The following is a 27,801-nucleotide window of genomic DNA, read 5'->3' as shown; positions in this document are numbered from 1 at the left end:
GTATGTGTGTGTGTGTGTGTGCGCGCACACACCACACTTATGCATTTTTCACCGGTCATGCGCAGACAAACTGGCCAGTAAAAGGAAACATAAAAGCAGTTTCAAGCGGTCGCAATGACCTCATGCTTCAGCCATGAAACAATAACTCCCAACAGTGGACTTTTCTTCCACAATGTGCAGTCACACACACACACACACACACACACACACACACACAGGAACAACTACACACAGGAGCTGCCTGTTTGAATTCATGGAAGTTTCTCATTTGTTCAGAGCCAAGTGCCCTAAGACCTAATTTCTGTCTCTGACTTTTGCTCCTGAAAAACGTGTGTATGTATATATATATACTGTATATACACAGGAAATTGTGTGTGCAGGAAATTGTGTGTGCAGATTTTTCACATCCAATACTGATTTCTATGAGCTCTTTGTTTGTTTCAGGGATCTTCTTCATGATCTTGAGAAGTGCAACGCTGACCCTGTCGCCATCGCAGAGTGCTTCGTATCCAAGGTAAAGATGGTCGCCTCCCTGCTGATGTTGTTTTGTTGTTGATGCTATTACTCAAGTAGAGTTTTGAATGTGTGACTTTTTACAATGTTGTATTTCTGAATTATTCTACTGTCTGTCTCTCTGTTTACACTCCTCCTCCAGCTGGTTTAGACATTAACATTTACAGGACAGAAAATGAGAAACAGGCCAAGACCTTTAATAAGTGATAAGTTGACAAAAGACGCTGCATGAAGTTTATTGAGGCCAGTAGCATTATTTTGGTTGTTGGAATGTGAAGTTTAAGTGCAGCAGGAGGTTCGGGAGGAAGGACAACATCAGAGGAATTTGAAAGGCCGTCCAAATATATAATCACCTTTTTTCTTTTCTTATTTTTTTTTTTTTTACTGGAGGGGAATAATAGCAGTGCTTCTTTAAGAAAAAGTAGACTCAGCTACTTTTGTCCAACTATCACTGGTGCCTCTGTCTGGGTGTTTTTAGCTTTTATTCCACTCATCAAACCCCCATCCCCCGAAAAAGAAAAATGATTGCCTGATTATGTCCCATGGTAATGTGCTGCATTCCAGCACTTCCTCTTTTACACTTTACATTCCCTGCCTACCCGACTGCAATTACACCCGATACCACAGAGCAACTGTCTGACCATATATAAAGAAGCAAGTCACAGTCAGCATCACAGGCTCCCTAAATACAGCAGCTGTTGTTTAGACCACGCTGAATAATCAGCTGAGATCCATCAACAAGCCAGCATGATGGCATCTCATGCTGGCTTGTTGATGGATTGTAACTGCGTGATGTACATATCTCAGATAATCCCCTAATCTATAATACGGACAACCTATATGGACTTCTTATTCTGTACCAGTACAGCGTTTATTATAATAAACTCATAACTTGCTGCTCCACGTCCTGTCCAACACTCGTGCCTCCTGTTAATGTTAATATGCATCAATACAGTTCAGCTAAAGTTTACTTTGCAAAGACATGATTCCATTGAAATCAAAAGGTTCTTCTTAACCTTAAAATCGTTGCAAGATCTTCTTACTACAAGGTTTGTTTGTTGCTCTGCAAATGAAATTTTAGATGTTCTGATCAATTGTGTCCTTGTTGGTTTAAAAGAGATTTAAAGTGCATCTTTGACCTTGCAAATAGCAGGTAATTATGATAAATGGAGACATGTGCAATTGTACTACAACCAGACAAAATTCATCTTCTGAGAGAAATCATTTAATACAATCTAAACCTACTAATTGTGTGTGTGTGTGTGTGTGTGTGTGTGTGTGTGTGTGTGTGTGTGTATGTGTGTGTGTGTGTGTGTGTGTGTGTGTGTGTGTGTGTGTGTGTGTGTGTGTGACTTCTGGTAAAAGGGTTGTCACCAGATCAGTAACCAGAGTTCTTTTGTTTTTCTGACGGTTAGTCGTGGTTGCTAAGACCCAGAAGAACCACACAACCGCTCTTGCATCTGCTGTGAAATACACACACACACACACACACACACACACACACACTTGCAGTTAATACTTTTGTAGTCTGAGCAGCCAAGAATCACAACTTAGCTCAGTGTTTGAAGAGATAGATCTTGGTTGTAGGTCTCCGCCTCTCTCTCAGATAATTGGCTATCTATCCTCATGTTCGACTAAATCCTAACTGCGCTATGTGATGAGTAAGCCTTTAACGTGTGTTATGGGCTGCTACATGCTGACTGGAGCACAGGGAGCACTATTACAACAAGAAGTTGTTCTTTCTTCTCGCCCCCAGTCATTCTGTTGTGCTCATTGCTGAGCCGATGACTCACTGCGACCAGTCCAGTCTTGACAACTCAACAATAACTGCTGATGTATGACTTTCTTTAAAAATGATCAGTGGGTACTGATACATACAACTCCACCTTTTCTTGTTTCACTGAGTAGTGATTAGTAGCCACCACTCGAAAAAGTAAAAATCACCCTATATAATTTGTATCTTGATACTCTGGAAAAAGTTTTTTTTTTATCATGTATGGGAGCCCAAACTCTTACATGCACCATTTGGATATGATGATTATATGATTTAGCTGAGCTTGTATATATTTCTGAGAGGGAAGTATATTATAGATCTGAGCTATGTTAGGGTCTGCTGGTTTCCTGGATGGGTTCAAAGAGTGTGTGCTGACATGTCAGCTTTAATGACAAAGTCTGTGTGCAGACGTGCACACTCGGCACAAATTTGTACTCCATAGAAGCATTTATGTATCTTTTGGTCTTGTGTCTATGGTCCAGATGGGTATTAAGAGTGTGTATTAAGAGTGTGTGTTGATGTGTGTCGTCAGAAATCGATGGTGGCACATCTGGTTGTGTTTAGCTCTGGTCTGTGGCGGCAGACTGCCGGAGACGAGGACGAGAGCTCGGCTCTTCAATTTAGGACGGTTCCCACGGAGCACCTCGGGCTAACAAATCATCAGCCTGTCTGTGTGCATTTGTGTGTGAGCATTGAGTATATTTTGGTTGGAGGCAATGTTTGGGTTTGTGTAGGTACCTTGAATTGTTTTTCTGTGGCTTGAATAGGAATGTATATTTACCTACAGCAAGAAACATAATCACACCCAGTATATGCAACGTTTAAGTTCACTATGAATCGTGTCTGTGTGTGTCTGTGTTTATGATGTCGCTTCCTGAGGGCTGTCTGCATCCTGCGACCCCGAAGTGGTTATGGACACAAATAGAGTTCAGTTACGTTATATAATCAAAAGGGGTTCATCTCCAGGCCTCCGTAGGAACATGATGAGAGGTGGAGATGAACAGAGAAGTGAGAAAATGACCCCAAAAAAATCAATACAGACATGACATGGAGACAGGAGACAGAGTGGCCAATATGGAGACGGAGAGCATGTTAGGTAGAGAGCAGGAGCTCCGAGCTTTGAGAAGTCATGTTGTCTCTGATGTCTTTGATGTTCAGAGAGGCATGAAAGGTGGGAAAGTCTCAATTAAAGGGGCAGCGATGAAGTATGAGGGGATATATAATCAGAGCGCTCAGGGCCGTTTGGATCAACAAAGACTCAAACAGGCTAATCATAAGCTACAGGGTTGACTTTCAATTAGTAGCAGTGAACGGAGGAGAGAGGAGGCCTTGTCTGCGGGCTCCGAGTGTGTCGGGCCGTAAACATGAAACAACTGGGCCAGTCATCAAAACTGTACCGGACCACTGCATCGTTTACTACCAGTCGTTTGGTTTGATTACAAGGCGCATATATACTTTATAGAACTTATCATTTTGCAAACTGTGCTGCTGAGTTTCACAAATGTAAACCGAATGTGCTTGTTCCAGTCATCCAATGTGTTCAAATCAGTTTAATGTAATTTGAAGATTTATTAGCAGACTCCTGCATTGGTTGTGTAATCCAGCTTTGTCTTTGTGAACATCAAGTCGGCTTTAAATTGTGTCAAATAAGACTTTTCAAATAATTCTGCAATTAAACTGCGTTACAAAACAACAATGGTGTGTGACATTGACAATAAATAATGTAGACCTGATGTTGTCTGCTGCTACTACACATACCAACCCGAATACATATATAAGGACACACATTGGCCAAATTAAACAAAACTATATATTAAAAAATAAAGTGGAAGCGATTTAAAAGAGAATATTGATTTTATTAATCTGAGCTGGTCAGGCAGGATGTTCCAGAGTTGAGGTGTCTTAACCATAAAAGCTCCACAACGTAAATCATTTTGTTTTTAAAGAGCAAACCATTCAAACATACTTTATGGGCCTTTGAATTCATTATATGTTGTAATTAATGTTTGGCCAAAAACCACAACAAAAAGCTGTCAGAAAAACATCATTTCTTGCTCGCATTGTGACTGTGAGCTTGTTAGAATATGGAGTCTCTTGAGCCTTTCGGTTATTTCCTGTCACTTAAAATAGGAAGTACGGTTTGACAGGCCAACCCAACCTGACAAGACGTTAGAGGACATGTTTCCATTCAGACCTTGGAAATAGAATGCAAAATAATCTCACCAGTCCATTAGTTGCCCCGGAGCTTTGTTGTCTTAAAAGAGATTTAAAGTGCATTTTTTTACCTTGGAAATAGCAGGTTCTTTAAATATTGCGACGTGGAGACATGTGCAGTCGTACTACAACAACACAAATGTACTTAACTCTTGAGGCTTCAGTTATTCCCTGTTATTCAAATGCATCAACTAATGTTGTCCTGTTGTGTTTTACAGAGTGAAGAATTCCACATTTATACTCAGTACTGCACCAACTACCCACGGTAAGGCAGCCCCGCTCATGTCTGCTCATCTACCGCACGAAACCTTCTTGTTTTGCCACCCTGTCTTGATCTCACCTCACACACTGTCTTCCCAGCGTCTCACGTAGCGCCATTGTATTTCTCGATCAATGCCTTACCCTTCTACCCTCCCTGATAAACTGACATGCTCCATAGAAGTCATTTCAGCAGGAGTCAAAGTGTCTACCTTCAGTTGTGCCTCGGGGTCTCCCTCCTTCCCTCCCTCCCTCCGTCTCTCCCTCCTTCCCTCCCTCCCTCTCTCCCTCCTTTCAAGCCCAATTTCCTCTGGCCTTTTATTCGCTGGCTATTGACAGCATTACAGCTCAGACTGACAGACGGAGTGTTATAGTTGTCACCTTATAACGCTGTTAATGTTTTTTTAGTGCGAGTGTGGCCCTCCTTTTTGTGTCACTGTGTATATTGTGTGTGTGAAACGTGAGGCTATTCATCATGACAAGACAGACTGCGCCATCCGAACACACCTTCTCCTCTGGCTACGTTTTTTTCTTTTCACAGTGTATGATCAGAAAGGCACGTGAACGCAGAAAGCATTTACACGCTAATGATGACTAATTTAAGTGTGTGTGTGTGTGTGTGTGTGTGTGTGTGTGTGTGTGTGTGTGTGTGTGTATGTGAACAGACTATTGTCAGCTGTTTGAGATAGACCTCCTCCCACATCCACACCACAGCTGGTGACCCCAACCAGGGTCACACACGACAGACACACTCACATGGGAGACACTCACACACACACACACACACATATACAGAGGCTGCAGATGTATCATGGTCATGCTGCACTCTAAGGTCGGGTTTCCTCCAGAACAATGTGAGGCCTGTGTGTCGCTTCACTGGAATTTAGACATGCACGTGCGTGCGCGCACGCACAGAAGACACAGAAAGAACGTTTTTGGCAATTCACAACTGACATTCACTTGTCTTTTTCCACACACACACACACACACACACACAGCCTCCATTTCTTTGAGAAAAAGGCTCTTTACACAGCCTACTTGCTCCAGTAACCAGAAATGTAATAGTGCTGCTGTTTTAGCAGAATATGTAATATGGGGAGATCTGAGGCTAAAATACGACAAAACAGTAATTTCCTAAGGCCACTGACAGTCAACAATAAATATTGACCGTCAGTGGCATAAAGAAATGTCAAGCAAATTGTAATTAAAAATTGAGAATGTGTTAATTTTTCTACATATTTGAAGAGTATGTCTTTACACAATAATCAGGGTAGCATGTTTAGAAAGGGATCTTTTAACGGTCGTATGAACAAGAGGACATATTACAGCAAGCAAAAACTGCTTCAATGTACATACTGTATGGGCATGTGAGTATTGCTTGATGGCAGACTTGTCAACATGTGATCCTATCCTTTAATTTAATATACAGGCAGCCTGTATAGGCATGCACATTGTGAATGTTTCATTGTTATATTATCATGAAATCACTCAATTTGATAATGTGATATACATGGGATCATTTTTAATCTTCAGACACCATGATAACAATGATTTCCGTCTTTTCTTTTTTCTGTTATTGTCCGTCAGTTATTACAACTCTAGCTTGTCATCGTGTCAATTTGAGGTTAACTGCACGTCCCTGATATCGTATTCGCTGCACTCTGCCTCCACAGGTCGGTGGCTGTGCTGACAGAGTGCATGAGGAACAAGGCGTTGGCCAAGTTCTTCCGCGAGCGCCAGGAATCTCTGAGGCACTCCCTGCCCCTGGGCTCCTACCTGCTTAAGCCAGTGCAGAGGATCCTCAAGTACCACCTACTGCTGCACGTACGTGTCTCGCTCTGCAACAACAGCAAAAAACACTAACAAGTACTCTTTACGCACAGAAATGCAAGCGCAGGCACACACTCGTCAGTCCTGCACACACTAATGTTTTGTTTCTGAAACCAATACAAATGGATGTGTACAGTTGAATCGCAGCATTTTCTGACTCCGCCCCCTCTGGCAATCTCCATCGGAGAAGCCCAATGTTTAGACATATGGTACTCAGTGTGTATGTTCCTGTGTATGTACTTTGCATTGCGGTGCACGCATTCGTGTGTGTTTTGTGTGCAGAAACGCACACATGGGTTGCCTGTATGAGTGCCCCCCTGTGCATGTGCTGACTCCCAGCATTGTGTATGTGTGTCATCCGTGCAGGAGATCGCCAACCGCATGGAGAAGGACACAGAGACCTACGAGGTTGTTCAGGAAGCCATAGACACCATGCAGAGAGTGGCCTGGCACATCAACGACATGAAGAGGAAACATGAGCACGCTGTTCGGTTGCAGGTACGACCAGCACAAAATAAGAACGACCCCGATACAAAAGATGTACGTTTATTTAGGACTGTTGGTGGTCAAACAGGTGTTGTTCCCCCTTGTTCAAAACCTCTCCTGAATCCACTAAATGTTGAGCGTGTGATCTCTTGCACACTTCCCACGTCTCTCATTATTCCTCGGCCTAAAACAGACGCAATGCTTTCAAACCTTTTCGAAGGAGACAAATCTTTTTATTGTTATGTGAAGTCTAGCTTTGATCCTCCCCACGTCTTACGCAAGTCGCTGCGTTTTCCACTGGGCTAATGATGGCCTTGCATAAAAGGGAAGCTTGTTTCTTTTATCAGCTGGGAGCCAGAAGGGTAGGCTTGAATGCAGGAATGTGTGTGGAAGCATTCACTCCAGAGAAAGGATTGGCTTGATAGAAATTCCATTTTTGTTGTTTTGTCCTCTTCATTATTATTTATGTTTTGCTTGCCAGCATGTATCTCTTTTTTTCTTCTTCTTTCCTTCACCTTCTGTTATGGTCCGTTTCAGTAGCACAACACTTCCTCCTTCTTTCTTAAGAATTTAACTTTTTTCAAACAACTTTTCGTAATTCGTTTACTATTTAAATGTTTTGCAATGAAATCTCTTAATGTGTATATGCTGTTTTGATTTCTCATTTTGTAGAGTGCCTTGTAATTGTCTTTTAAAAAGTGTTATACAAATTATGTTATTCAGAATTATTATCAATCTTTGAACACACGCGCACTATTTTCTGCATTTCCATTTTTTATTGTTTTGCTAAACCAGATCACTTTTATTATGTGCGGTCGGTCATTATTATTATTTTTCCGCAACATGTTTCTAAAAGAACCAAATGACTCTTTATTTCGGTGCTATCTGCAGGAGATCCAGAGCTTGCTGACCAACTGGAAGGGCCCTGATCTGATCGGCTATGGAGAGTTGGTTCTTGAAGGAACATTTCGTCTGCAGCGAGCCAAAAACGAGAGAACTCTCTTTCTGTTTGACAAGCTTCTGCTCATTACCAAGAAACGAGAAGAAACCTACACGTACAAGGCTCACATACTGGTCAGTCATGCAACTCGAAGCATGACGCGTATCAAAATGTTTCTCCTCTGTAAAAGTGTTTTTCACACGGCTTCCTTGCTCCCTGTCTTTTCTGCAGTGCTGCAACCTGATGCTGGTGGAAGTTATTCTTAAAGAACCACTGAGTTTCAGTGTGTTTCACTACAAGAATCCCAAACTTCAGCACACGGTCCAGGTATGACATCACATAAGAGAGCCAACATCGAAACAAAAATAAAAATGTGAATGTAATGTTTCATTTGAACTATGACGCTACGAGCAACATTGATTCTTTTGAAATGCAAGCGGAAAGCGTGACGATTATTTGCAGGTGTCCAGGCAAAGAGTTGCTCAGACATGTTGAGTGTTAGGAGGCTAATAGCGGCCATTGTTGTTTCCTAACCACTGTTTTTGACTAAATATAAGATAATCTGTGTGACGTAAGAATATTTCAAGGTTAATACAACAGCTCAGCTGTGTCTGGTATTATGTTCTCTCTGATATTTCATTCTCTGCCCTCAGGCCAAATCACAGCAAGACAAGCGCATGTGGATCTTGCACCTCAAGAGACTCATACTTGAAAACCATCCGGCCAAAATCCCTGCCAAGGTAAGAGCAGTTGACAGCTCCCTCTGTTCGCTGATGGCGTAAACACAGACTTTGAGTGGGATGTATTGGAAATGTCACTCCCACGTCCTTTCTCCTTCATCTTCATCTTTTCCCCCCTGCTTTTTCTCCTCACTTTCCTTTCATGTGCTCTGATTCTGATTTTCATTCAACCACAATCACTTTTCTGGCTCCTCATCGGCCTTTGGCTATGTGCAAGTGGAAACTAAGGATTCCTCTCCAGAGGTGAAGGTCACTGAGAAAGTTTGCTGTGATTGCATATAGGGGCTGCTTGTTAAGTGTCAAACTTCAGCGTAATTGTGTAGAGACGACTAATATGGCGCCACCTAGTGTCAAAGTGTGTGTACATTTATTATCTAACCTGTTGAACTCACTCTCTTTTTCTAATTTCTAACTTGATTTTTAGGCTAAGCAAGCAATTTTGGAGATGGATGCAATGCGTAAGTAACTATTTATATATGTATTTTTTATTTCATTTTTACAATATCTTATAATTTTATGTTCTTTTGCCCCGTTTAGATGTATTAAATGCATTTTAATTATGTGTTTTTTGTCATTTCTCCAGATCATCCAGGGTTTCACTACAGCCCTGATGGAGACAAGAAAGATTCCCATCAGACCAAGGAGGGTCCAACTCCTCGTAGAGGACGCAGGAAAGGTAAGAGGATAAATATGTTGTTGTGTTTTAAAAAATGACACACGGCAAAGTTGAACTTCCAAAATTAATCAATCATTTGTTTGACTTTCCAGAACCTCTATCTAAATTATTGAAGAATGCCAAACAGAATGCTGCCAACACAGATGGTGAAAAGGTAAGTGATAGCCAGAGATGAGGAGCAGTTTTGAGAAGCATGAGTTCACTCACTCACACTCACATTAAAGTTGTTGAACCAAACTCGTGAAAAAACGCTCTCCTCTCCAGCGAATAAGTCTGGGTGCCACCCTGCTCTCGCCAATGTCCCAGCTGGCTTTGGGCACCATTGGTCGCAGCCGCAGCCTCATCAACCAATCACAGGAGTCCCTGGACCCTGGAGATCATTATGACCACAGTGACCGAGAAGAAGAGCCACATCAGCAAGATGCTGATGATGAAGATGACAGTGGCCTGGTGAGTTTAAAGCTGCTCAACGAGTGATGTTCTTTACATATAGACTTTCATGTCTTGTCCTTCAAACATGTTGTTAATGCTGAAATCTCTTTATTCAGGGGGGCGGAAAGCGCCTGCGAATCCCTGGCAAAAGCAGTAGAAAGAGGCTGAACCCTCAGGCATCGGTCGACAGTATAGAAAAGTGGAAATCCTTCAACATGAGCTCTTCAGACCTACAGGTATTAATCCCAATAACACCATCGGGATATAATCTGTCTATCTTGGTGTTTTCAGACAGCCTCAACAACTTCTGCTTTCCTTGTACCACAGAAAGCCAGAGAATCCCTAGTGAGGGAAGGAAGTCACCACCCACCGCTTCTCAGGACACGTCACGTAACAGAGGAGCCTCCAGACACCCCCATTCCCTCTGTAGTAGTCACAGAAAGTGACCATTCTGTGAGGAACATCTGGGCCGACCACCGTGCGCGCAGGGCCATGTTCCCCACTCGCCAGAGAACCATGCAGCCGGAGGATGAGGACGAGGACATCTACCAGATGTTTGTACCAACGGAACCAAGCGGACCAGAACCAGAGGTGCCCTCAGAGAGGTCAGGGGCCACCTCGTCCCCGAAGACAGCTCGGCCATGCAGCTGGCACGTCGAACAGCTTCCCACTGTGCAGATCGACCCTCCACCTGATGGGAGCAGAGTCCTGCGGCGGGCGAGCAGTGCAGGGGAGAAGGCTACAGAGGCTCGACAGAGCCCTGCTGATGACCAGGCTGCTCCCAGCAACTTGGAAGTGATCCACACTGAATCCTCCAGCAATGAAATATCTGGATCATCCTCAGCCGAGCAGCTGACGATAGACGATATTGAAAATGTGTATGACAACATCAGCTATGAGGACCTTAAGAATATGGGCCTCGTCAGAAGAAGCCCTGAGGAAAGCCAGCAACGGAAAGAAACGTCTGTGGATGCACAGGGTCTCCAGGGCCAGGCAGCAAGGGTACTAAATGCTCCAGCGGCTCCTGTGGTCACAGAGCCTATGATTGAACCAGACATTTCCTCAGATAGCAATCGTTCCTCCACACAGGAGGGGAGGCCATTTGGGACATGTGAGCTTAAGATAGTAGAGGAGAACATCTATGACACCATCTGTTTCAGGGAGCCTCCATCAACGGAGCTTAAAGGAATGAATAAATGCGATAAACTAAAACGAGAGAGCGACAGTCTGCTGGCCTCTGAACAAGACTTGACTGACAGTATTGGAGGATTTGTATCCGAGGAGAGCCTCCACTTTGGAGAGGACGAAGGACCAGACGCCTCCCATCCTGTCCCATGTTCCTCTGAGCCAGATTATTCCTCCTCGTCTGCCTCCGAGAGTTTCTCTCGGCGTTCACAGAAAGGGGATCAGATGTCAGAGCGAGTCGATGAGATCTGGAACGATCTGGAAAACTACATCAAGAACAATGAGAAGAAAGCTGATAGACTCCCAGCTGCCTTCCCTGTCAGTGCCAGTGAGTCGCCTCAGAAGGCGTCCTCAGTCAAAGACAGCCATACAAAGAGCCCCCCTGTAATTAGTCCTCAAGCAGCCAGTTCGCCGACACATCAGCCTAAACCCCCACCTGTCAGCTCCATGCCGTCATTCACCATCCCAGTTATAAACTTTCCTGAACCTCAAAGTGAAGGCACCACTGCAGAAGAAACCTGTAGCCCTGCTCCGACACCACGCCCCCTTCCTGTCACCCCAGAGCCCCTCCCTGGCACAGTGAAGAGCATCCGTAACAGACTGGCACGCCTCAGCAGCGGCAGCTTCCGCCTGGAGGACGACGACCTGGTGGAGCTTCCTCAACGAAACACCCCTCAGAAGGATCTTCCCCTCAAGGACCTTCATAGCTTGTTTCCAGGGGAGCTGGCGGGTCTGGACTCCCCCCTGGCCTCCTCCTCTCTGCTGTTGGGGGAGTCTGTGGACTCATCAAAGAACCGTGTGTTCCTGATGGCACGGCAGTACAGCCAGAAGATCAAGAAAGCCAACCAGCTGCTGCGCATGAGGAGCATGGACCCTGGAGACGCTTGTAGTCGGTCCAGAACGGAAAAGAAGCAGAAAGACCTGGCAGCCATCTTGGAAGAAAAGAAACAAGGGGGTACTGCCATAGGTAACACAAAACAGTTACCTATCAGAACATTCGTTTTGAACTCCAGAATTATTGATCAAGTGACTAAGAATGTACCTGAACCTCTTTATACCAAATAGAGTGCCCTCTTTTCACCCACTTTTAATATCTATAGACGTTACTTCATGGACATAATTGGGATCATTCTTTTGTAGGGTTATATAAAGCGTTACGTTACGTCTTAAAGGAATAGATTGGATGTTTTGAATGGGATTGTATGAGGTACTTGTCCATAGTCAGTGTATTACCGACAGCTTGGAGAAGCAGACAGGAGTACCGGCACGGAGAGTGAGTATTGTTCTGCTGTATACAGGGACCGCAGCAACATTTATTTTACCTAAAAGAAAAGCTCACCTAAAAAATATCTGTTTATGTTCACGCTATATTTAGAAAATGTTCACCGATTTACTTTGCCATGAGAGCATTCAGTTACTCCTTCAAAAACATAGACTGTACAGCTTTGTCCTTGCCAAAGACTCCATTGGAAACCGTTCAAGTTTACTTTGCAGAACACCAGAGTTGCTGGTCTCCTCCTGTCTTGATTGTTAGTTAGTATTATTGTATGACTTTGGTTAGTTCAGATTCACCAAAGTCACTCAATAATAATGTTTTTTTTCAATGGAGTCTGGTTTGGTGAGAGCATAGGTTTATGCAACAGCTGTCGGTCTCACGAAAACGTAAACCTGCAGAATTATTCTAAATATAGTGTGCACTTTTTAAAAAACAATGTTTGTGGGACTTTTCTGGTAGCTAAAATACATTTCCTGCTGCCCCCATCCAATGCACTTCATGGTTCTGCTTATGTCTTCTTCTCTAAACTGGGGGCATGCGGCCCCTCATAAGTACCTCATACAAACCCACTTCAAATCATCTAAACTGTCCCATTAACTAGTGTTAGTCATTGGTTTTAGGCAATTTCCGTATTTTATATTTGAAAAATACAAACTCTATAATTTACTGTATAACTTACTCAGACCCTCTTTACATCCTCTGTGTTCCCACTCCAGGTGCAAAGATAGCAGAGTACTCGCATCTTTATGATCAGGTAATGTTTAGGGATCCTCCCGGTCCAGCTGGCCCACATCACTCCCATCCAGGGCTGCCGTCTTCTCCATCCCTGCCCGAGACCTCCCTGGAGGAGGAATGGCTCCACTCCACGTACAGCAACGGAGAGCTGGCCAGCTTCATGTCCTCGTCCAGTGAGTTGGATGATGCCCGAGCGTCTTCTACCCCGCAGCGCAGACTTACCTCCGCCTGCTCCATCCCTTCTCCCAAGATCTCCCCCCCATCTCCAACTACCCCACCGTCCCAGAGATGGAGCTCGTGCATTTCGGCGCCGTGTGAAAAAGAGGAGCATGTGTACAGTTCCATTAAGAGACATCCTTCCTTTAACGCTCCGTCTTCCCCCTCCGTAAAGTCTTCCCCATCCAGTCACTGTCAGTCACTTGGCTCTCTGGGCAGCCAGCAGCAGGGGAAGAACCAGTCTGGACTCAAATGTAACATAGCCACAGACAGACTTCATGGCCCCAGTCTGGGTCGCGGTGGTCGGCAAAGTAGTCTCCCAGAGCGCTCGACCCAGGGCCAGTCGGACCTCACTTTACATGACGGTCAACAGGTGGTGGTCCTGAACCGGGCTTCTGCACTGAGTGTACTCACCTCCACCCAGAACTACCTGGCTAATTTTAAGGACGATGGGGAAGATGATGACGACTATGTAGAGATCCGCTCTGAGGACGAGAGCGAGCAGGAGCAGGACAGGTTGGCAAGGCGAACCGGTAGCTCGGCAGTCCTTTCCAATCCGAACCGGAGTCTCGTCCACTCCCACAGTCTGCCATGCACCCCGGTGCACTCCTGCGACCCGCTGAGGTCTCTGGACCGAGAGCATCTGGAGAAGTACCTGTGGAGCGAGCCGCAGCAGAGCCAACCCAAAATCGGCCAGTCTTTGAGGGAGAAGTTCCAGTGTCTGAGCTCCAGTAGCTTTGCCTGAGTCTAACAAATAAAAGCCAAAAATATGTAAACATACAGCATATAGCAACAAAACGGACACTGCTGCTTTGCCTTGAATGCCATCCATCATTCATCTCAATCCACAAACGTAACACATCTCAACATAGTTCAGAAGTACTTTCTTTGATTGCAGCCGTATTTGTAAAAACTTTGGTGAAACTCACTGTTACAGAACTCCAATGTAAATGATAGGTTGCTGTTAATAGTCAAAAGCCTGCAGGTGAGTCAAAGCAAAAGTGTGCTCAGTCGTTTGTAAAACCATTCAGTGTGACTGAATGGTTTAAATATTCAAAGGAATTCAAACTCTTTAAATGCTTTACGTGTGCGCCTTGTAGAGATATTTGGAGTCATAATAATCGGTTCTGCTGGAGGACTTTGTGCCAATAAACTGTTGTACAGTTACAGTAGTTCAGGATATCTGTTACCAATTGTAAGAAATACAATCTTGTCTGTGCCCACCGCCTCAAACCGAAGTACACGCTTCAACAGTCTGATGATCTTTGGCGGATCTTGACTCGCCACGTAAGGAGTACCGCTTTCTTTTAATTTGCTGATAAGGTTATTTTAACTGCTTTCTCAGCACTAGTTGATCTTAATGTTTTTCATTGTGGTTACACATCAAAATGCTCTGAACAAGCAGCTTTACAAAGTTGCAGTTCAAATTTGCTACTCAGGCTAGATTGTCACTTTTAACAGCTTTTATCAATAATTGTTACAAAAAGGGTGCAGCTGTAAAGAAAACATGTTTGCTAGTATCCAATTGGTTAAGTACTGTACCTTTTTAAAGTTATAGGATTACACTCTACCTGCCACCATGGTCATCAATAGGGTATCACGCTTTTAAATCAAGAGAAGACGCTAATATTTTTAGATAATCTATAAGAAACCGTAGAACTTCATATTTATTTGTGATTAAATCAGATGGTTTTACATGTTATGGTCTGGAGGCATCCATTATGTAAAATGTGCATCTCAAAAAGTGGATTCCTTTTTATTTTCAAATCACACATGTTTTAACATTTTGTTTTTAAAGGGGACCATGAAGGAGAACAGAACACAATTAGTGAGAATATGACAGGACTGTGTTTGGTGTATTTTGTGTTCCTCTCAAATGGATAGTCTGTTTTTACTTTGTTAATGTTGGGACTCTTCCAGCTGTCACACTACTGATTTGGCATCTTCAGTCACGGAAAGAAAGTCACAATGAGATAGTTGTCAATCACTTTAATAATGTTCATACAACACGATTGTTTTCTCTTACAGAATTTACCACACACTCTTTTAAAAAAAACACGAAAGTTATCCTATTTATTTGAAAGCATCCCTGTTATTCTGGCCTTCATCACTAGTCAAGCCACCGACAAGTTGTAAAATAAAGTATTTATTAAAAGATGGTTTTATTCAGATTTAGGGGCGCAGACAAAATTTGAATAAAATACTGTGAATATTTTCAGAAGTTTTCTATCACGCACTGCTTAACATGACAAATCACAACATGTGAAAAGTTAAAAAGCACAAGATCATGGCCTAATGTTAATATCAGGAAATATGCATCAAAAGCAAGTTAGGAATATGAAGTATATGTTGTTGTTTTTTCATTGTACATTTTGTCCCGTTTCACTGGTGGGGATTGTCTGTCTTCATTGACTCTTTTTTTGCACTTTTCTGTCTTTTTTACATTTTATTTGTAAACACTTTGTAAAGATGTACATTTTAGGAAAATGATTTGTGTATGTAATAGGTATGCTTTATAATGGTTTAATGTTTAAGTTAAGTATTGTATTTTTTTAACTGCCTAGTTTTCATTGCTCAACAAAACAATATATTGGAGGTAATAAATTCAGATTAAACTCATCTGTGTTTTTGTGTTTTTTCATTCAATAATTATAAATATAGTACAGAGCAGTAGCTGATATTCATTAACAGAGTATGTTAACCAGTAGGAAGTATGAATTGCTTTTCATTTCAAGGAGAATTGTCAGACATTCAATACAAGCAGAGCAGTATCATGCAGAATATAATATGGATATTATCACACTCCTTTGAGGTTTCAACATAATGCTCGGTGACCAATTGGTTATTACATCAGGATCAGAAATGTTTAATTGCCAAGTACATTGAACATGAGGAATTTGACTCTGTGAAAGGTGCATAACAATAAACAAAACAAAATAATAAAACAATACAAATATAATAAAGACAATAAACATAAAAAGCTATATAGATAAATATGGTAAATGACAAACATAACGGTACTTTAAAACAAGTATATATTTTTAATTAAAAGTGGCAAGTCTATTTTAATACGAAAAGAAAGGATGTGCAAAGGTGTTTGAAATTGTCCTGGGGATATGAGAGTCAGAGTCAGGGGGCCCGGGCTTTGTTGATGAACTGACTGCACTCAAAAGAAAATATTCTCATAGCGTGAGGTCTTGGACCTGATGGACAGCAGCCTCCTGCTAGAGGGAAGGGATTCGAACAGTTTGTGTCCAGGGTGAGAGCGGTCGGCTACAATCTTACTTTCTCGCTTCAGGGTCCTGGAGGCGAACAAGTCATGGAGGGAAGGCAGCAGCCAATCAGCCTCTCAGCAGAGCGGATGATGCTCAGTCTGCCCTTGTCCTCGGCGGTGGCTGCAGCGTACCAGACGTTGATGGAGGAGCAGAAGATGGACTCAATGATGCCAGTGTAGAAGTGCACCATCATGGTCTTTTGCACCAGCATGGTCTTTGGCAGGTTGAATTTCTTCAGCTGCCTCAGAAAACACATTGTCTGCTGAGCCTTCTTGGTGATGGAGCTGATGTTCGGCTCTCATTTGAGGTCACTGCAGGTTACGGTGGAGCCCAGGAAGCAGAAGGACAGTGTTGACACAGGGTGATGGGGGCGGGTGGGGCCAGGTTCTTCCGGAAATACACAACCATCTCCACTGTCTTTAGAGCGTTGAGCTCCAGGTTGTTTAGACTGCACCAGGTCACCAGATGGTGATTCTCCCACCTGTAGGCTGACTCCTCCAGACAGGAGATGAGTACCATTTTTATGTCAAGAAATAATGACCATACATTTATTTTCCAAAAGAAGCCAAAAGTTGGATATGTCCTCCATGATTAGGAGTATATCCTGAACAATAATACATTTTTGAGGCCAAACTAAATATTGAAATATGAGAAAATCTAATAACAAGAAATTAAATATGTATATATATATATATATATATATATATATATATATATATATATATATATATATATCTTGTTTAGATTGTTTTCAATGCTCTGGTGGGCAAACTATGACAGAGTTTCCAAATGACCTAAAACATATATTTAACATTTCTGTTTGGCAATTCCTTGTTTCTTATACTGGTATGTGAGAAACTCAAATGTGACGATAGCTCAGCCAATTTATCCAGAGAGGAATAAAACACACAATTCCTCCAAAAAGTAAACTAAGAATAACATCTAAAAAAACAAAATGAAGGAGATGTAGCTCAAACAAAGTGGAAAGAAAGGAAGAGAAACCTCTATATATTGAAAATAACATAAACAATGTCGTCCTCTAAATACTTCCACAGCACTTGCACTGTGAAACATGAACGTTGTGTCCAATATCAACAGCAGAGGCCGCAATTGCACCATAAACTAGCAGGAGCAAAAATAAAATGGGAGGTATGCTGGGAAATGTAGTTTACAAGAAATGTGACAAAGCGTTTTCTTTCTAAATTGATAAGGGAACTGGTTGACGTGACGAGTCATGCTGCTTTCTCCGTACAAGCAGCAGTACACTGGAACTCCATTCCAGGATCAATCAGAGATCTACAATCATTCAATTATTTTAAATCTGAGACAAAGAAATGGTTAATTAGTACCCAGCTCTGGCAGACTGTTACTGCTCCTACCCGTCCTCAATCTGTCCTTGTTGGACTTGTCTGTCTGTCAGTTGTTGACTGTCTGTTTTTAGGTCTGTATGTCTTGACTTTGCTGGTCAACCATTCACTCCACCTGCATGTATGTCTTGTGTTGTTGTTTACCTGTCAGTGGTTATATATTTAATTTACTCTGTATGCTTTTATGTTTTGGGTCTCTGACATGGATGTTTTTATTCTGTCCATTTTAACATAGTTCTCCCTTATTTTATGTTGCTTGTTTGTACATTGTATAGTAATCTTATGTTTTTAGGTTTGCTTCATAACATCTGCCTCTTGGGACTACAGATGAAAAATAGCCTCTTGGCTAACTCTGGCACATTTACAGAAATGTTTATATTAATGTGCACTCTCCCTTAAACAAATAATTTAAAAAAAATTTAAAATCAATTACTACAAAAAAATGTTGACACCGTTTACATAATGAAAATCCCTTAAAAGGCCATTTCCAGGCTGTTTTTGATACATTTTCTTCTGCTTACAGGGCTCTGTTTAGTTAGAACAGTTCAACATGTATCTGCACACTACGGTACAGTAGGTGGCGGTATGCACCTCAACAAGTTGGTTGCGACCGGCCATTTAAACCCTAAAGAAGAATAACCTTCTGCTTAATACCGGTTTACCCATAGTGCACCTCGTCACTTCCTTTTCTCTTGGTTGTCTGTCGATTCTCAAAATGTCGATGTTAGATGGTCCGTTAAATGTGCTCGGCCAGAGGACAACTGGCGAATCAGTTCGCACTCAAAATGGTAAGTTATGGGGTTCTTGTACTTGGTGGTGCACCTGCGCTTCATGTGTTTTTTGTGCTTCATGAACTGTGATGGGAGAAGTGATTCCATTTACTGCGTGCACCACGTGCACTACACGTGGCTAATGCTAATGAGAGCTAACTGTTATGTCAACTTTAAGTCTCAGCTCTGTCTCCTAGTTACAATTCCTTAAAGCACATACAAGCCTGCTCTTTTATAAACAGTGTGCACCTTACTTGGACCTCGTTAGTTGTGTCCTAATCCCATTTCAGTACTTTCCACTCTCATCCTATGAATGGACGGCTATGCTAATGGGATAGAAAAATACTGTCATGGTCTGAAGGTGTGGCTCTGAGCAAACTGTGAACCCCACTCAATAATTTGACAGAATATGCCAATGATGGAATAGTATTGCAAGTTAAGTCAGACGTGTTAAAGGGTGTACCAGCTCTTTAAATGTAAAATGAAATGTTATGAAGTGCTAGTAGCAGCTTCCCTCTTGTCTTTGCAGTCATGGCCGCATCATCCATCGCCAACATCGTTAAGAGCTCACTGGGACCAGTTGGCCTCGACAAGATGTTGGTGGACGACATCGGGGTCTGTATCTCATTCAACACTATTTATATAACTGTACTTGCCATTGCAGGGTAAACACAGGTGTAATCAGTAACATGAACTGTGGCCCTGGTCTTATGCATGCTGGCTCACTGGACTGACTGCGACACACTAACTAGAATGGGACCATAATGAATTGTATCAATTGCACCTGTGTTGACCCTGCTGGGACATGTCAACAGCACTGCTCAAAGCTCCATTACTTCAGCCTTTATACCGGAATTGCAAATAATGTGGCCCGAGTTGCTCATCTTTTCCATGTTATTGTATGACAGGATGTGACCATCACCAACGATGGAGCAACCATCCTGAAGCTGCTGGAAGTGGAGCACCCAGCTGCTAAGGTCTTGTGTGAACTGGCTGAACTGCAGGACAAGGAGGTCTAAGATGGGACCACATCTGTGGTGAGTAGGGTTAACGGTTGCTCTGATTCGGGGTAGAGTGTTACAAGCTCTCTATACTCTCACAGGAGGAATTAACTGTGCTTGGTAAACACATTTCTTGTTACTGACTTCAGTTTGTTGTAAAAAAAAAAAAAAGTGAACTGTAATATCCTGTTATAGTACCATGCAGCTGCCTTTTATTACAGATGTGTGGCTATGCTAATGTGAGAGAAACTGTCCTTCAGTATCTGAAGAAGTTGAGCAGCCTCAACCCCTCAAGTGATTTAATTTTCTGCGTGCACCACACGTGGCTAATGCGAGCTAACTTTTATGTCAACTTTAAGTCTCAGCTCTGTCTCTAGTTAAAATTCCGCAAATCACATACAAGCCTGTTCTTTTATACACTGTGCACCTTACTTGGACCTCGCTAGTTGTGTCCTAATCCCTTTTCAGTACTTTCCACTCTCATCCTATGAATGGACGGCTATGCTAATGGGATAGAAAAATACTGTCATGGTCTGAAGGTGTGGCTCTGAGCTAACTGTGAACCCCACTCAATAATTTGACAGAATATGCCAATGATGGAATAGTATTGCAAGTTAAGTCAGATGTGTTAAAGGGTGCACCAGTTCTCTTTTAAATGCTAAATAAAATGTTATGAAGTGCTAGTAGCAGCTTCCCTCTTGTCTTTGCAGTCATGGCCGCATAATCCATCGCCAACGATGGAGCAACCATCCTGAAGCTGCTGGAAGTGGAGCACCCAGCTGCTAAGGTCTTGTGTGAACTGCAGGACAAGGAGGTCGGAGATGGGACCACATCTGTGGTGAGTAGGGTTAACGGTTGCTGTGATTCGGGGAAGAGTGTTACAAGTGCTCTATACTCTCACAGGAGGAATGAGCTGTGCTTGGTAAACAAAGTTATTGGTACTGACGTCAGTTTGTTGTAAAAAAAAAAAAAAAAAAAAAAGTGAACTGTAATATCCTGTTATAGTACCATGCAGCTGCCTTTTATTACGGGTGTGTGGCTATGCTAACGGGAGAGAGAAACTGTCCTTCAGTGTCTGAAGGGGTTGAGCAGCCTCATTTCTGCCACCCCTAATGAAACGATGGCACAATGTGAAACTGATACCTTTTTTTTTTTATTAAACGTTTTATTGGTGGTGTAACAAAGTATTCTCAAGTTTCTGTATTTTATATTTGAAAATACAAACTGTATAACTTACTCGGACCCTCTTTACATCCTCTGTGTTCCCACTCCAGGTGTAAAGATAGAGTACTCGCATCTCTATGATCAGGTAATGTTTAGGGATCCTCCCGGTCCAGCTGGCCCACATCACTCCCATCCAGGGCTGCCGTCTTCTCCGTCCATGCCCGAGACCTCCCTGGAGGAGGAATGGCTCCACTCCACGTACAGCAACGGAGAGCTGGCCAGCTTCATGTCCTCGTCCAGTGAGTTGGATGATGCCCGAGCGTCTTCTACCCCGCAGCGCAGACTTACCTCCGCCTGCTCCATCCCTTCTCCCAAGATCTCCCCCCCATCTCCAACTACCCCACCGTCCCAGAGATGGAGCTCGTGCATTTCGGCGCCGTGTGAAAAAGAGGAGCATGTGTACAGTTCCATTAAGAAAACATCCTTCCTTTAACGCTCCGTCTTCCCCCTCTGTAAAGTCTTCCCCATCCAGTCACTGTCAGTCACTTGGCTCTCTGGGCAGCCAGCAGCAGGGGAAGAACCAGTCTGGACTCAAATGTAACATAGCCACAGACAGACTTCATGGCCCCAGTCTGGGTCGCGGTGGTCGGCAAAGTAGTCTCCCAGAGCGCTCGACCCAGGGCCAGTCGGACCTCACTTTACATGACGGTCAACAGGTGGTGGTCCTGACCGGGCTTCTGCACTGAGCGTACTCACCTCCACCCAGAACTACCTGGCTAATTTTAAGGACGATGGGGAAGATGATGATGATGACGACTATGTAGAGATCCGCTCTGAGGACGAGAGCGAGCAGGAGCAGGACAGGTTGGCAAGGCGAACCGGTAGATCGGCAGTTCTTTCTAATCAGAATAGGATTGCAGCCATATTAAAAACAACTTTGGTGAAACTTTTTGTCCTTCATTGACTTTTTTTTGCACTACTGTCTTTTTTTTTAACGTTTTTATTGGTAAACACTTTGTAAAGATGTACATTTTAGGAAAGTTATTTTTGTATGCTTTATAATGGTTTAAGTTAAATACTACAGTAGCTGATATTCATTAAAGGACTGTTAACCTATTCAACCAAATCATTTCAAGGAGATTTGTCAAACATTCAATACAAGCAGAGCAGTATCATGCAGGATATCATCACACTCCCTTGAGGTTTCAACATAATGCTAGGTGACCAATTGGTTATTACATCAGGATCAGAATTGTTTTAATGGCCAAGTACGTTGAACATATGAGGAATTTGATATAAGAGGGATAAAAGAGTCAGGGGTCCCGGGATTTGTTGATGAACTGACTGCACCCAAAAGAAACTATTCTCGTAGTGTGAGGTCTTGGACCTGATGGACAGCAGCCTCCTGCTAGAGGGAAGGGACTCGGAACAGTTTGTGTTCAGGGGAGCGGTCGGCTACAATCTCTCAGGGTTTCACAATTTAACTAGACACTCGCTTGATGTTTTATATTATCAATCTTAATCTAAATGTATAAGGAAGATTCAGCAAAGCTAATGCCATGCATATATTTGCATCACTTACAGTGAGAGACAGTTCGTTAGTTATAGAGTTAATTTCTGTGGCAGATCAGTTAAAACAGGTTACCTGCTTCGCTGCTTTCATCTATGCAGCACGTTCATTGAAGTGCTTTGAACGTGTTTAAGGCTTATTTAGAGGCATGACATATTCAGTTTCAGTTTATTTTGTATAGCCCAATATCACAAATTACAAATTTGCCTCAGAGGGCTTTACAATCTGTACACATACGACATCCCTGTCCCAGGACCTCACATCCTATCAGCATATCATCTGTCTGTTCATGTTACGTTGCACAAAGTCAGTTTTGTCACAGATTTGTGGTCGTATCATTTAGTTGTGTGTGAACTCCATCTGGCACAATGCACGTCTCCAGCACAGCCGTGACCTTGGCTTGCTATCCAGGTAACTGAGCTACATACACAAATGTTATTATTCTCCATACTGTCGTGGCTTTTCGGTGTGTCTACTTTCTAATAACATACCTTCAGTTTTACGACAAAATGCATAACAAATATTTGTTAATTTGACAAAAGTGCAAATTCATGGCACAATTCCAACGGAATCAAAGTTATTTGTCTCTCACCATTGATATATCTTTAATGAAATAAGGTGCCGTGGTGGTCCAACAGAATGGGAGGATCTATTTGAACAGTGATGCGACACTTAGCTTAAGCCAAAAGGTTCATTAACAACAAAGTCCGTTACTACAAATCTGAACTGAACACAGTGATTCTCACCAAAGTTGCTTTTAGGTTAATTTTTTGTTAAAAAAAGTATATTTTTTGGACTAGTTGTAGAGTGATCTGGATCAGTCTCTTACGGAAAGTGCTCTACCGGGAGTACCCTGTTCTCCACCATCTCATGAAAAATTATTTCCTTTTGATATTGTGATATCTCAAATGTTTCATTGATCTATTTAGGCCAGTAAGTACCTGGCAATACTCTTTGAGCCCGACCTTGTTTGTTGCAAAGTAAAAACACAAATGTACCTTGTTGTGATTTTCAATATATTTCTTTATTTTGTATAAATAGTGTACATGGACATTTAGTATTTTCTGTGACAAATTAAATGCTTTAAAGCTTTTAAAAGGATTATTTCTCATTGAGCCTGAACCGTCAGTCTCCTTGATTTCTTGTCAGCAGATGCAAACAGCGGATGACAGCTTCCTGTGTGTGTGAGGAGCTTCCTGAACTCATCAGCACAGAAGAAGCAGATGGAAACAAACTACGTCCTCTATGCTGGTGGGGACGGGATCCTCCTCGTCCTCTCGGCTGGCGGGTGGGGCGGGGAGGGCCTTACTCACTGGGTCTCGGACTCTCTGGGGTGCTGGGAGGGGTTCAGAGGTCTGCTTTGGGTCTGGGTCGTCCTGGGTTAACGGGTTGGTTGACGTCCACCCTCAGCTTCCTCAAGAGAGACAAAAGCCCAGAGGAGTCCTGCCCTGTGAGACACAAACACAAGAGATGAATACTTTTGTACTCAACTACACAGCCTTTACATTGTTGTGTTGAATCTGGCCTCCAATGATGGAATCTTATGACTGATACTTCTGTAGTTTTGAAGAGGGACTACTTACTCAGCCCACTGAAAGAAAGGCGACCGCCGCTCTCCATCTGGTCCTGTGGTCCCACGTCCTTCTCATCTGGTCCTGTGGTCCTCCGTCCTTCTCATCTGGTCCTGTGGTGGTCCTGTGGTCCTCCGTCCTTCTCATCTGGTCCTGTGGTCCTCCGTCCTTCTCATCTGGTCCTGTGGTCCTCCGTCCTTCTCATCTGCTCCGTCGTCAAGGAGACCCTCGATGTTGCTTCTTCTGTCACAGCCATCGATACCTGAGTAAAAGAGACTTGGAGACTTTTCTTAATGTTAGTAGTTTTTATCACACATCTGTCTGGTTCAGCCACCTTCACCTAACTATAAAAATAAACAGAGAGACTAAAATGAACATATCTGATTTAATGCAGAGAATACAAGCACAGCTCCTACTGCAGTCGTACAGAGACCGGATAGCTCGGCATCCCATACTCCCGCAGCACCCCCCACAACAACCCCAGAGGAACCCAGACGAAAGCCATCTCCAAGTCAACAAAACACATGTAGACTGGTTGGGCAAACTCCCAGGACCCCTCCAGTAGTCTTGCGGGAGTAAAGAGCCGGTCCACTGGTTCACGACCGGGACGGAATCCGCACTGCTCCCCTTGAATCTGAGGTTCGACAAACGGTCGGAGCCTTCTCTCCAGCACCCTGGCATCAGCTTTCCACGGAGGGCTGAGTAGTGTGATACCCCGATGGTTTGAGCACAGTCGAGAACTTTGGAGTCGGCAGGCGGCGCCCTTTCCCGGACCCCTCCCACCGACTCCAAGAAGGCCGGATACGCATAAGCACAAACAACAGTCAGATCTTTACTCCCAAGCAACCCACAGGGAGACAACCCTCTCCTTCTCTGGGGCTAACTCCAACATGGCGGCGCTGAGACGGGGGCTCGTGAGTCCAGGTGACGTAGCTAAAGTCTGAAAGATGAACATTTCGAAATAGTACTTAGGGATTTTTAGGTGAGAAGTTAGTTGTTTAGACATCAAATCTGTGGTTGGTTTGTCGCTCTCACTCTTCTCATCCTACCGACCACACTTACCGGGTAACCTGGAGAGGATCTGTGTCTGAGCCTTGTCCTCTGACTACTGGGGTTCCTCAGGGCTCAGTCCTTGGTCCTCTTCTCTTCTCTCTGCACACCAACTCTCTCGGCTCTGTTATTCGCTCGCATGGCTTCTCCTAACATAGCTATGCTGACAACACCCAATTGATCCTCTCGCTTCCCCAATCTGAAACACAGGTAGCAGCACGAATCTCTGCCTGTCTGACTGACATCTCTCAGTGGATGTCCGCACACCACCTGAAAATTAAACCGGACAAGACTGAACTTCTCGTCCTTCCAGGAAAAGGCTCTCCCACCCACGACCTGACTATTAACTTCAACAACTCAGTGCTGGCTCCGACTCTCCGACTGCCAGGAACCTCGGTGTGACACTCGACAGTCAACTCTCCCTGACTGCCGACATTACCGCAATTACACGCTCCTGTAGGTACATGATGTACAACATCAGGAGAATACGACCTCTTCTCACTCAGAAGGCGGCACAGGTTCTGGTCCAGGCTCTGGTCATCTCACGGCTAGACTATTGTAACTCCCTCCTGGCAGGTAGCACTTGAATTTCTCTTACTGATAGCACTTTGTAGTTTATCTTTATTGAAGAAATTGTACTTGCTTGATTCTTGTTGTTCTGAATTTGGACTCATGGTTTAATGCACTTATTGTAAGTCGCTTTGGATAAACGCATCAGCTAAATGACATGTAATGTAATGTAATGTAATAAGTCTGTCAAGTTGTTCCAATTCAAAGTCCCCGTCTAGCCAACCACGGTCCAAATATCCGGATGTGACTTGCTCCGCCCACTTTAACGAGGATGCATCATAAATGAAATGTCCGTACTTGGGACAGCCAAATATCCCAGAATGCATTTCACACCAGCAACAGATAACAAATGTGGAGAAGACAACACACAACTGAAATTGTAAATTTTGAAATACTTACTTTAGGATTTTTTTTAGGCAAGAATTTAGTTGTTTAGACATCAAATCTGTGGTCGGTTTGTCAAGATTAAGCCTCCTTAAAAATGTGCTCCGACGATTTGGTGGTAGGCCTATGATGTTAAAAATAGTTCACAGTGAAGAACCGGAGTAAACTCATTAGCAAGAACAGCTGAGGTGATGATGTCATCAAGTGAGCTGCTGTTCTAATTGCAGAATGACCGTACTGCGTCCAAGTCCAAAATCCAAACTGCAAAGTAGGCTACACAAGTCCATAGTCTACTTGGTGTACTTGGTATTGAGAAACCTCTGGACCTCCCTCCTCTTCTTTGTGTAGGACCGAGGCCTGAAGTGGAGGGTGGAGACCATGGTCGTTTCTCAAAATGCGTTCTTGTCTACTTGTCATATAGACAAGCTGAGGTGATGATGTCATCAAGTGAGCTGCTGCTCTAATTGCAGAATGACCATACTGCATCCTCCTATCCCTGGGACTCCAAAGTACACAACTGGGGGCGGAGCTTCTTCAGGATGTTCCCGACTAAAACCTCTGCTACAGGATGAAACCTATTGCCAACCCCGCCAGACGCGAGGGAAGGCTGTCTGGCGCTTTATCAGTCCTGCCAGACATAGAGGTTTAAAATCCTGCAGCAAACAGACTGTCGGTCTCAATCCGAGTCGCTGTCCTCATCCCACTGCCAGTGTGTTTTGTTTGTGGAGGATCCGAGGCCTGACGTGGAGGGTGCAGAGTCCCCGTAGTCCTCTTCTCTGGCCCTCTTGGCGGAGGATCCGAGGCCTGACGTGGAGGGTGCAGAGTCACCTGTAAGACCACATGACATCTGGAGGGCCGTCCTTTAAGACTGGAGCAACGATGCTGCGTCTAAATACTGTCGTAGCGCCATGATTCCATGAACTTACCTGTATCTAATATGCAAACGAAAAATGTACGAGTTGACCATGAAATCATTCATGGTCAACTCTGGTGACCCCCTCCCCCCAGATCGCATGACATCTGTGCAGGGCTTTTAAAGACGGGAGCAATGGGGCTGCGTGTAAAGTACTTCTGTTCAATATAATTGATCTCACTGAAGTGTGTACTTTTTTTGTTTACTTAAACTTTAAGTAAACAAGAAAAGTACACACTTCAGTATAAGCATACATGCTGTAATTACTCATAACTCATCATTCATGGCACTGCTATTCTATCTATAAATTTACCCGAGAGTGCCACTCCCCTTGGGGCTTAGCCCCCCCCCCCCTTTCTTTGAATCCTACAAACGCCCCTGGGCTGCGTTCTTCCGGAAATACACAACCATCTCCACTGTCTTTAGAGCGTTGAGCTCCAGGTTGTTTAGACTGCACCAGGTCACCAGATGGTGATTCTCCCACCTGTAGGCGGACTCCTCCCCACAGGAGATGAGTACCATAATTTCCAAAAAAAGCCCAACGTGTCCTCCATGATTAGGAGTATATCCTGAACAATAATACATTTTTGATAATATATATATATATATATATATATATATATATATATATATATATATATATATATATATATATGCTTTTTGTTAATGCTCTCTGGTGGGCAAACTATGACAGGTTCCAAATTGTCCAATTGTTGTGTCCAATATCAACAGTAGAGGCCGCAATTGCACCATAAACTAGCAGGAGCCAAAATAAAATGGGAGGCATGCTGGGAAATGGAGTTTACAAGAAATGTGACAAAGCGTTTTCTTTTCTAAATTGATAAGGGAACTGGTTGACGTGACCAATTACTAAAAAATAAATGTTGTCAC

At 43.3% G+C, this 27,801-nt stretch overlaps 2 protein-coding genes and 1 non-coding gene across 4 annotated transcripts in view; all 3 read left to right on the top strand.

Annotated features, from left to right (window-relative positions):
- LOC117727209 (pleckstrin homology domain-containing family G member 1) overlaps positions 1-21,840 on the top strand; it is a 43,995-nt gene extending 22,155 nt beyond the window's left edge. Inside the window, exons 4-18 of one of the 2 annotated variants that reach the window (XM_034527359.1) lie at positions 445-514; positions 4,720-4,766; positions 6,433-6,583; positions 6,956-7,087; positions 7,967-8,149; positions 8,247-8,342; positions 8,669-8,755; positions 9,180-9,213; positions 9,339-9,431; positions 9,524-9,585; positions 9,696-9,881; positions 9,980-10,099; positions 10,191-12,015; positions 13,041-13,733; positions 21,653-21,840. In XM_034527359.1, coding sequence (XP_034383250.1) covers positions 445-514; positions 4,720-4,766; positions 6,433-6,583; positions 6,956-7,087; positions 7,967-8,149; positions 8,247-8,342; positions 8,669-8,755; positions 9,180-9,213; positions 9,339-9,431; positions 9,524-9,585; positions 9,696-9,881; positions 9,980-10,099; positions 10,191-12,015; positions 13,041-13,733; positions 21,653-21,816 — 3,943 coding nt within the window. In that variant the 3' untranslated portion in view covers positions 21,817-21,840. Of the gene's footprint in view, positions 1-444; positions 515-4,719; positions 4,767-6,432; positions 6,584-6,955; positions 7,088-7,966; positions 8,150-8,246; positions 8,343-8,668; positions 8,756-9,179; positions 9,214-9,338; positions 9,432-9,523; positions 9,586-9,695; positions 9,882-9,979; positions 10,100-10,190; positions 12,016-13,040; positions 15,895-21,652 lie in introns of those variants that run through there. The other variant, XM_034527358.1, reaches the window with a different exon arrangement.
- Positions 18,585-19,724, top strand: LOC117727210 (T-complex protein 1 subunit alpha-like). The gene is made up of 3 exons (XM_034527360.1): positions 18,585-18,705; positions 19,217-19,302; positions 19,596-19,724. Exons 1-3 carry the CDS (start codon positions 18,633-18,635, stop codon positions 19,704-19,706), a joined length of 270 nt encoding a protein of 89 aa, XP_034383251.1. The 5' UTR covers positions 18,585-18,632; the 3' UTR covers positions 19,707-19,724.
- LOC117727910 lies at positions 18,965-19,104 on the top strand. The gene has a single exon (XR_004609071.1). It is a non-coding gene; the product is annotated as a small nucleolar RNA SNORA29 (small nucleolar RNA).
- Positions 21,841-27,801: the final 5,961 nt, after the last annotated feature.

This window comes from Cyclopterus lumpus, chromosome 24 (assembly GCF_009769545.1).
Source record: "Cyclopterus lumpus isolate fCycLum1 chromosome 24, fCycLum1.pri, whole genome shotgun sequence".
NCBI lineage: Eukaryota > Metazoa > Chordata > Actinopteri > Perciformes > Cyclopteridae > Cyclopterus > Cyclopterus lumpus.
The sequence above is the reverse complement of the archived record's forward strand: the minus strand, read 5'-3'. Positions and strand labels throughout refer to the sequence as shown.